This window comes from Toxorhynchites rutilus, chromosome 1 (assembly GCF_029784135.1).
Source record: "Toxorhynchites rutilus septentrionalis strain SRP chromosome 1, ASM2978413v1, whole genome shotgun sequence".
In the NCBI taxonomy this organism is placed as follows: Eukaryota; Metazoa; Arthropoda; class Insecta; order Diptera; family Culicidae; genus Toxorhynchites; species Toxorhynchites rutilus.
In genome coordinates this window covers 31,131,461-31,143,031 of record NC_073744.1, presented here as the reverse complement: position 1 = coordinate 31,143,031, position 11,571 = coordinate 31,131,461, and the positions used below count along the sequence as shown (strand labels likewise).

The following is an 11,571-nucleotide window of genomic DNA, read 5'->3' as shown; positions in this document are numbered from 1 at the left end:
TAAAAAATATCTTCTTTATTTTACACCATTTGTCGCTCAATCTGTTGCAGTAATACTCTGTTGGCTCCCTCCTTCTCCTTAGAACAATTCCACTAATCAATAGATGATCCGGCGTGCGTGTGCAGCTTATCATGGCGCATTAGGTAGAAAATTTACCACACACTCATAAGTAATAATATCTTCAGTTGTTGGAATTTACCCAGTTCTTTGTTTTGCTTGCTACGCTCATTGTATCTAACCGTTTGAACCTTTAGGCGAGAATAGTAAATCAGTATTCGTTTGAATCTATATTAGTCTAATCGCATCTGCTCTTGTTTCTCTACTTTGCTAAAATCTGTTGTTCCAATCAGTAGTACTCTTGTTTTCCTGTTCTTTTCTGTTTTTTGTTCAATTTTTACTTGGTGTTATCTAACATTTAGTGTTGCGGTTGGTTTCCTCGTACTTACAGAATAGATCACAATTTTAGTTGTTGTCGTTCAATCACACCGATGTTTGTTGCATTGTTTTTTGGGCAATGACAATCATACACCCATATTTACCTATACATCCACACATTGATAGAAATGTACACTGATTCATTTTTTTATATATCAATCGCAGAAAAACCCATTCCGGAATCGTGAAGTCAGCTGGTGGCTCCGTTGTTACACATCGAAAAAGTGCTAGTACGTAGTTTGTAAACACTTGTTTTTTTTATGTCGCTAGCAGGAATGGATGCTGTGGTCCATGACGAGCTGAACACTCGTGGACGCTCGTCTCGCGTTGTTATTTTGTTTTAATTATTGCACATATAAACATGTTTTGAGTCACCCTAAATTGTGTGCCATGAAAAGCGCGATACGATGGGTGCGTGGTGTGGGGTTTTGTGATTTTTTGTGCTCTTGGTGCAAGTATGGAATTGTTTGAAGTTTATATTTTTTTGCTGCCAGTTTTGTTGTTGATTTTTTTTTTATAGTTTTTGGTTGTGGGTGGGGTTGATTTTAGCGTTGGTATGTTTTGCTGGCGTGAATTCTAATTGACGGACTTTGAGCATCATCTTCATCATCATGCACATGCCACCGAGAATGGCGATGCAATGTCGGGAGGTTTCGAAACATTTAGACAAGCGGAATAACTTGTGGTGTGAAAATTAAATGTGGAATTTTGTTCGCTGTTTTCGTAGGGTAAATGGAAGCGAACAAGTTCGATGGTGGTGATGATGGGTTTATAGTATATGAGTTTGCATCCCCTTAGGTTAGCAAAGGCACGTAACACGATTTGTTTTGTGTTTTGGAAAGGTGTCGATGGGGTGAATGAAGAGGGCACTACATTTATTCTTTCTTTTTTTCAGCTGGGGTTTCGAGCGTTCTAACAGTACATTTATCTAATAAGTTCTAGGTAATCGACATGGACTAGTGCTATGTGGCTTGACTCGCGGTTAGCGACCTCGTGGAACTCTAGCTGTGCGACGAGTTTGTATACATTACTTTTCCGGGATTCTGAATGTGAATCTGACTATACGCAAATTAAATCTCATTGAAGATCATGTCAAAGTCATCTATTTGGAGCACTCCAGCAAGTTTTTATCGCTTATCACTCTGCAAATTGAGACGAATTTCATAAGTTTTTTCCATACAGTGCTGAACAAACGTTTGAATTGGTTTGTTCAAATAGTTTAAAAGTGGTAACTTTTATGTGAAGAGCGAGGAACGTCGAATTGTAGTTCAACTTCGTAGCCACATTGCACAATGGTCCAGGAGATGCATTTAAGTGGAAATTAGCATTTAGAGCTCGACAGTTATTCTCTAGACAAAAACTATCTTAGACAAACTTGTTACATATGATAGAGCGCTCGTTGTTATGTTGTCAAAAATAGGGTGACCAAAATTTTCGATGAAATAAAAAACCTAACTTTCTTATCTTTAGAGATAGAGGTGAACATAGTTCGACAATATTGTAGCTACAATTATTCAAAACACCTTTGTAGAACAAAGTTTTTCTCTATTTCTTGAAATAACCAATATAGCGCCTGTTTTATAAGTTACAGTAGGGTCAGCAAGAAAAAAACTGTTTTTTTTGCTCTTACTTTTATATTTCAAATTTTACATGCAAACTGTCTTCGAAAGAATTTTAGAGCTTACTAATACAAACATTTTTCGATGCAGAACTTGTCGATATCTCAACTTCACTCAAAGTTATTGATATTTTTTCCCAAAAAATACGCTCTCTTAAATTGTTTGTCATTCCTTCTGGGGCAAACGTAAACAAAGTTTATTGGCGGCATTTGAAAGAGCATATTTTACTCTACATGATGTGTGATTTACAAAACTATGCTATTTTTCGTGTTTGAGTAAATTGAAATCATGAATTTTTGGGTAAAAAACCATCAATAACTTTGAGCAGGATTAAGATATAAACAAGTTCTGCATTGCAAAATGTTGGTATCGAAAAGCTCTAAAAGTCGTACGAAGACAGTTTTAATGTAGAATTTCAAATATCAAAGTTAAAGCAGAAAAAACACGTTTTTTATGGTCACCCTAATGCAACTTAGAAAAAAGCGCTAAATCGATTATTTTAAAGATAGAAAAAAGCTTTGTTCTACAAAGTTGTTTAAAATAACTGGGGCTACTACATTGTTGAACTATGTTTATCTCTATCTATAAAGATAAGAAAGTTAGATTTTTCATTTTATCGAACATTTTGGTCACCCTATTTTTGATAACATAAAAATGAGCGCTCTATCATATGTAACAACTTTGTCTAAGACAGTTTTTGTCTAAACAATAAATATCTCCCACAAAGTTATTTTAGCGCTTTTTATCTGAGTTGTATTAGGGTAACTATGAAAAAACGGGTTTTTTTACTCTAACTTTTATATTGAAAATTCTACATCAAAATGGTCTTCGTACAACTTTTAGAGCTCATCAATACCAATATTTTGCGATGTAGAACTTGTCAATATCTTAATCCTACTCAAAGTTATTGATGTTTTTTTTACCCAAAAACTCATGATTTCAATTTCAATTTACTCAAACACAAAAAATAACATGATTTTGAAAATCACATATTACATAGAGTGAAATCTGTTCTTTTAAATTCCGTCAACAAACATTTTTACGGAATTCAAAGTTGAAACTTTACTTGTTGTTGAGGCTTACATTAAAATCGTTTTCTTGAGAATTGTAATCGCATTTTGCGCTTGCTGATAAGCCTGTATATGGAAATTTCGTTGATAGGGGTATGAACGGTGTTTAGAAGTCGATTTTAGTTCACAGAAAAATCTTCTTTTTGACCACATTAATAGAGCCAGCAACCACAATCTAAAAATATGTACCATTCTGAATCATGTTTCGGACAGCATCATATTTCGGACACTTTGTAATAATATCTCGAAATGCCTCATGCCCTGATGATATAACTGTGAAATTAATATCACAATTGATTCTTTAGATTATCCCCTTGGTTTCACTATCATTTTATATTAGATTTACTTTTAAATTATAACATAGTAGTCCCAAATCTAACAGCATTACCCATTGTTCGTTTTTGACGTTCGCTTAGCGTGAGCAGGTAGAATATAACCGTTTATTAATAGTTCAATTTCTCTCGTGTTTCATCCCTGATCTTCATCGTTATCAGTTAACTGTTATTGCTTGGTAAGTGTTTCACAGTTGATTATAACACATAATGAAGTATATTGTAATTTTTCTCCAAAAAAATATAAAATCAAATGCCCTAAATTTGATTCGAATTTTTTTCCTACGATTCATATTTCGGACAATTAAAATTGGTGATACTACAATGTGTGTTTTCAGGTTTATTATGGATGCGAAGCGTACATACAAGGACAAAGTCGAAGACGCTTTGGATGCCACTCGAGCAGGATCATCTATCCGTACTGCTGCAACCCAAAATCCAAAATCCTCAGGACATCCTCAGAATCAGTGTTGGCCAACATGCAAAGCGGATGTGGGCGGATGGAAGCGGATGGATGGGAGCGCATTTGAGATATACAAATATATGCTAGTAATATTTTAACTAATGTCAATAGACATAGTAATAGAATATATTTTTGAGGGACGAACGAAACAGATGAAAATCAAAACAGGCTCTACTGCGGTTAAGAAGAGACCCCGGTCAGGAAGGTCGAAAAAATCGAATTTTCTTTTTTTTTTTTGCATTTTTAGGAAGCTTATGCCCTCACATATTTTGTCCTAAAACGATTTTTCGATATTCGATTTCGTTGAAATGTCACAGTTGAAAGTATGATATCACCTTAAGGGATATAGTATTGTTACACGAATTTTTGAACGCGTTTTTCTCAAAACCATGTTTTTTCAGCTGGTGGTATCGATATCTTAGGAATTAATCGACCGATTTAGCCATTTTGGAATTTTCTCGAATTTTTAAAAACCTCTATAGGAATTCGTTCTGCGACACGCCATTGCTTCAGAACCGGTACCACCATCAAAGTACCGATTATTCGTTCACTCAAAAAATGGAAAAATCATCTTCAAATATACCTTAAACAATAACCAAAATATCCGAACACTTCATTTTTCTCATGTTTGATCATTTTATTGCATTGGTAATTTTACAGAAATGCAAGTTGAGCTCAAAACCACAAGAAATATTTATGCAAACAGAGTGTCCGAAATTTGATTATTATTCGCTTCAATTCGAAACATTTTTATTCAATAATTGTTGATGTTTTAATCAACACCAGAGTAGAAAGCTTATAAGCTTTTTAAACTAATTTAGTAAAAATATTAACCAAATAGTTACTTGGGCACAAAGTTTAGATCTTTTTTTTCTGTATTATAGTGATTTTCAACACTTTTGGCTAATTCGTTACTTTTGCTTCAATTTTTGGAAGAATATCGGGAGTGAGAATTGAACTCGTGATCTTGAGCGTGAGAGGTACGGATTTTACCATTACGCCAGATCGCCTCCACTAGGTTTAGATCTGTTTTCTACATCAAATGCCTTGAGCGTGCGAAATATGATTCAGAACGGTATATGAGAATATGCATAAAATCGCCTTAACTTCTATCTGTTTTTTCGAACTCTCAGCATATTTCTAAAGACGGCAACAAGCAACGACCCTGGATGATCGAAATTTCAAATGTCGCACAGCAAAAGTTCCTTCCATTCCCTCGCATTGCGCCGCGAGCTATCTCCACTAATATTTCAAGGTGCTGATCCACTGAATTTCCACAGAACACATCAATTATAAGTTTTCCTTCGTATCATTCATCTGCGAGTGAACACACGCCCACTATGTGATCTGCTATCCGAGTGAAAATAAGTGAAAACAGTGCGATGACACTAAACAACCATTGGGGCGGTGGTTCTCCACACGGTGATGACACACATACACATGCAAACATTTCTCATACAGCTAAACGGAATCTGATTTTCCTACCTATAGTACCTAGTTAGCAGGACATTGTGTTAAAAACAGTTAACATGAGTTAGCTCCAAAGTAGTAGCGTGTTGTGTTGCTTAAAATCTATAATCAGTGTTTTGAGGGGGTTGTTCCCTCATTCGGTTCTTCCGGAAATCTATCTGCTGTTGGTTGTTGATGCTGCTGCTGGTACAGGTGCCGCGGCCCCCGTGGACGCGAGTGATGAGAACGTGGATGACAGCGACATGCTGTTGCTGGTGCTGATAGTGGTGGCATCGGTTAGGCTATTTACAAACGAGGCCGATGCGGTGATTCTGGTCATGGTCGGATTGATGTCACCCCGCTGTCCGGTAATGGTGGAGATATCCCCGCTGGTGGCCAGAGCACCCCCCGCCCCTGCAGACGCGGTGGTCGTTGACATTGAGTTCGACGACTGCGAGGAGGAGTTCAGCAGATAGATCATGACCGTATGCTAGCACTTTGGTTGGAACGTTTTGCGCCCCGGCAGCAGGCAGAGAATGCTCAGTGCCATTACCATGTGCCAGATCGAGTGGACTATGTGGTAATTTTGCTTGGTTTGCAGGAAGGCGTAGCAAACGAGACCGACCATCACGAGGACGGTTCCAATGGGTAGATAAAGGGCAAGGTACCCCCGCGAGGGGAAACATTTCTTCGTTTTGCGACACCGCATACCCCAGCTGATCGAGATGAGACAGAGACCTGTCAAAGCTGGGGCCAGGAATACCCAGAGGGACTGTTTGTTTAGCTCGGTGCCAAATGCGAGGAGGATCGCTCCGAGCATGTGCAGTAGCGAGACGAACTGGTGTCTCACGTTGGACATCGCTATCAGTGTTACCCAGATCGCTAGCAGACCACAGTAGAAATCACAGAATTGTAGAACCCCGATTTTAACAAGACAGAAGCTGAACTCTTCCTCACCCGAGTCGCACGCATGGTAAAACGTTGAGAAGAACATTGCGAAGAAATATATGATCGACTCCGTGTAGTAACCGCGTTTAATAGCGAAGAAAATGCTCGGCAGGAACAGTAGATTGGAGAGGATTAACATTAGCGAGGCAAGCAGAACCGAAGCGCTGGATGGAACCTGCGAATCTTCGGTACAATCCCAGCCCCGGTAGCTTCTCAAGCAGAGACACGTCGAGAATACGAATCCCCCGGACATGTAGTGGTAGCAGCGCCCAAATCGCCCACACCTTCCGGCCACACACGGACTCGAAGATATCGTGAACACTACGCTACCGTTGCACGTTCCATCGACGGCTGCACTCTGCTCCGTGGTGTATTTATGGTGAATTTCAAATTTCTTCGCCATATCGTCGAAATGCTCCGTACATTTCACGTCCATTATGCACTCCTTAATTTTGAGTGTCTCCGTTTCGTTCAACGACGATAGACACGCGTCGTCGGCCAGACATCGCCGGTAGTATGCGGCAGACTCCGAGCATGCGCACGGTTGTTTCATATCGAACAGTATTTCCCGATACTTCTTGATGAAGTCCTTTACGCTGTCGATGATGGTAACTTTCGCTGCCGTTTCGGTCCCGTGACAGAAGATGCCCAACGTGACGTACCACTTTCCGGGCTCTGGAAAGGGAACATGAACCAAACCGGTGCTGGTGTCCGAATCCGAATTGTTAACGATAATCGCCGCCGGGAAAATATGTCTTCCGTAGGTGCATTTGTCAGGCCAGGTCGGAACTCCGGGTTCTCCGAGGTGCATGCACACGATAACTGTTTGGTTGCTACGGTTCACCTCTTTGGAACCGGTAGCCGGTGTTGCCGTTGTGCTAGTAGTCGTGGTCGTTTCCTCCACGAAGTCCTCTTGAACGTCGATCAACTTCTCGGCCACTACCCCGACGTGATCGTTGCTGTTTGCCTGATGAGCGTCGATAAGGGCACCCTTCATGTCCTGTCGCATAGCGACAGCGAAACTCAGCGTTCCACCGATGTCGTAGACATCGTTAACATCGAAAGCAAGTAGCGCCGGATTCCCGGCGCTCAGGTTCAAAGTCAAAGGTACCGTCCCGTTGATATCCGGTAGTAGGTCGTAGTCAAACATAAAGAACTCCCGATAGGTTTGTCGCAGTAGCGGGTGCTGATCGAACATCCTCCTTTGGATAGTCTTTTCAACGGATGCCTTCACCGTGTCATGTTTGTCGTCGTCCCCATCTTCGGGTAGTGGTTCCTCCTGTGTGGAAATAAAATCCATCCCTATCACATATTCCAGCTCCTGGAACTTCGCCTCCCGTCTGGCGGTCTCATTGCTCGATCGGTTCGAATGACTGTCCTCTTCTCCCAAAAAGTCCAAATCCACGTAATGCCAGGCGCTTTCCTGGGGATAGAAATCAATGCTAATATCGCCCGTCTGGTTCGGACAGATGATCGCATTCTGCAGGTAGTCCTTGTGCGTAGGCAACGAGTGCGTCTGTACGAAGAAGCTCACATCGCTGCAATCGTTGCAAGGTTTGGTGATCTGCAGGCTCCAGGTCACCACCGCAACCCCGCTGGGCACGAAAAACTTGTAACTGTTCGGCTCAGTCTGGTTGGTACCGAGCACACCTCTGTGCGAGCCCTGTGTGTTTAGAATTGCGGGCGTAATGCGGGTCACGGCCATCTCGGACATCAGCAGTGTCTCACAGGACGGGGCCAAACCTGGAAAGACAACGAGAGAGTCGCATTAGTTTCAATAATCCCAATTCCCATCTTCAGCGGAAACATCCGTTCGGGTGGCATAAACTGCAGTACACATTCACAAAACAAATGAAGCTTCCGCGAGGGTTGCATACACGCGGAAGCATCTCTGTGTACCTTGCTGCTCGATGCGTTCGTTGTTTGGATCGGTCCAGCTGATGAACGCCACGGCGAACCAATTACCCGGATGTGGCCCATCAATGCTCAGCCGTCTCGTTATGCTGTCGGATTTAAATTGTAAATGATGTATCTCGAATCTGCAAATGGGGTAGAGAAGCAAAAGCGATTAGCGATGTACGTGTGCGTGAGTCTGAGAGGATGGTTTTGCGATTTTGAATGTCGGGTGGCGATGGGTGGTGGTTTATTTGATAATGGCGACGTTGCGGCGAACTACAATTGAGAGATCTCCGCGGCACTGGCCGTGCAGATGGGTACGTAAGTGGGATAACATTTTATATATGCGACAAATTATGGTTTTATGGTATAGGAACTAGGTTGGACAGTTTCATGTTTTAATACAATGCTTTTTCAATCGAAAATACTGAAAATATGTTTTGTTCAGGTTGTATCGAGTATAGCTTCTTTACATTCATCCATACCACATCTACACCCAGACTAGCGTTGGCAGAAAACATTTCATCTTTGGCAGAAATGATGCCATTTCGTGTGCTGGAGAGTCAAATGCGCAAATAATGAACTGATTTAAAAGCTTAAAAATGGTTTGTATGTATGCGAGCAGACATCTTTTTCTGTTTTCTTTTCTCATTTCATTTGGGATTGCGCAAAAAAAAACTTCAAAAGACGCCAATGGCCGGCTGGAATGCAAAGCTATATCACACGACCACGCTATTTATATAGCTGCCAGCGCTGTTATATTGAAGCGTGATAATATTACACCTCATCATAAAATGAAGCTTTCTAAGAGGATAAAGAAGAACATGAACGAGAATATATCTTTCTCTGACTGGGTCGTGTATTTGGCAAACTATACGAAAAGCATTGCTTTTTTCATTTAAATGTGTCTCCTGTTTCGCTCGCTCATATTGGCTCTAGCATATATATATATATATATATATATATATATATATATATATATATATATATATATATATATATATATATATATATATATATATATATATATATATATATATATATATATATATATATATATATATATATATATATATATATATATATATATATATATATATATATATATATATATATATATATATATATATATATATATATATATATATATATATATATATATATATATATATAGAACATTTTCTGTTATTTTTCAGCTCATTTAATGTAATAAATCGGGACGCCATAACTTGTGCTGAAAATTAACTTTGGGTGTACTAGTTAGAGAAAACGTTGATACTAGTGATAAAACGGATAGTACTTTGCCGGATATTCGGGTCTTTATTTGCGATTACGAAACTGGGAGAAAATGCATGTGTACTTGAAGCGAATAAAAGATGACATTTTTGGCAGAAATAAAAAATTTTTTACATAAAAATAATGAACGATGAATAAATTCTCCATATCCTTTAATTGAGAATAAAGGTTTTCTTCAAAGAATCTTGAATAGATTTTTATTTCTGATAACGATTTTCTACCACAAATATGCGATTTTTGTGGATATATTGAAAATAATAGTTTCTTAAGCTGAGGTGGGTTATATCTTAAGCTTAAGGTGGGTTATATCTGTGATATAACGCAAGTTGGACGTAGGACTACCCTCGCCATAGTACTAATTTGTTTGAAGTTGCATCTCACTCAATTCACCATGAATGAATGGATATTTTGAGAATTCGCTTATCGTTGTTCTTGTAAGTGTGTAAGTGGATGAGTATAAGTGTTATATTATAATTGATACAGGGAAGAACTTTTTTGAACTGACTGGTGGTTCTGGAAAGGATCGATGGTCGGCTTTGCAGAAGCAACTGAAGATGGTTGATTAACTTATTGATACAATTATTGTTTTTATTTGAATAAAAGCTACGCTACAAACTCATTCCACAACTCAATATATTTGTGAACATATAAAATAAACAACCTTTACGTGCGATTCAGTACACAAACTCTTTGTACCTAGCGGTAATAAAACCAACGATACTTAATATTCAATACTCAATCTATATCTTTTTATCGATAGTTCATTTTTCACTAGAGGCTCCGATCAGATCGGCAGTAGAATAGAAACGGAAAATAATGCTTTGGTGAGAGAGCGAGAACATTCTACACTTATAATTATCTAACGGACCCTGCTAACTTCGTCGTGCCCAAAATGGTTTTTTTTGTTATAAATATTAGGTTGGGAAAAAGTTATCCATTATTGTCTCGATGGCTAGCGTTGTCAGAAAGCATTTAATTTTCGACAGAAAACATGTCGTTTCGTGCCTTGAAGCGTCAAATAGGCAAACAATGTCATATGTCCCTCAACGCTATGGTTTTTCACCAATGAGAACCAAGACCTATATGATAGAGACATTATGAATTCCAACAATTTTCCAATAAAACGGTGCATATTTGACCCAAACCGGACAATTTGAAGGTTATTTAAAAATAGTTTTCAATTTCACCCAAAAATAATGGATTACATTTTCCCCAAACTAATACTTTCAAACATTCACTTTTCTTACTAAGTGAAGGTGAATTAATTGATTAATTCCATGGGTTCAATCGTAGAACTGTTAATTGATTAATTTTGACGCCAGACGAGCTACTCGTCTGTTTTTAGTCGAGCTCGGCTTTTGGAATATGACAACAAATTCTTCTGGAATAAGCCCCTATATCATAAAAACCTTCCCCGGTCCCAATAACCCTTACACACAAATTTTCACGCCGATCGGTTCAGTAGTTTCCAAGTCCATAGGAATCAGATAGAAAGACAGAAAGACAAAAAGACAGACATCACTCCATTTTTATATACAGTAGAACCTCGATTATCCGCGAATGCGAGTTCCCTAGTAATTCTATAAACCTTCCCGAAATTTGTCAGTGAATGATAGAGTCTAGATCTTTTGTTTTGGTCATGGATTTCACATAATCTGATCACTGACCTTACAAATGGATAGTTCAATAATTGCTGTATTTATCAAACATAGTTCTTCATGCTAAAATATCTTTTTTTTCGTGTTTGTACCTCATTTTTAGCCCTTTATTGCGTTATCCGCGATTTTAGTTATACGCGTTGATCTAGCTCGACTATTTCGCGGATAATCGGGGTTCTACTGTATATAGATTTGGGACAACTTCCTAAATTTAGATTGAGAAGTTGTACTTGACGATGAAGCAGGGGCAGTTGAGGTTTTTGATGTCCCTCTAGAGTGCTGAGTCGTTCGAAAGTGAACTATTCTCACGAACGCCATGAGGAACCTTATTTATCGATTTTTTAGGGAAACTAGCAGGGGGTATTACCGAAGAGGCTTGTCCTTGAACATTGGGAATGGACACAT

At 38.9% G+C, this 11,571-nt stretch overlaps 1 protein-coding gene across 1 annotated transcript; it reads right to left on the bottom strand.

Annotated features, from left to right (window-relative positions):
* Positions 1-11,571, bottom strand: LOC129780168 (uncharacterized). Its single transcript, XM_055788159.1, has 3 exons — positions 11,534-11,571; positions 8,216-8,355; positions 1-8,059 (listed from the first exon to the last, which is right to left on the bottom strand). The coding sequence occupies exons 1-3, from the start codon at positions 11,569-11,571 to the stop codon at positions 5,859-5,861; spliced, it is 2,379 nt and encodes a 792-aa protein (XP_055644134.1). The 3' UTR covers positions 1-5,858.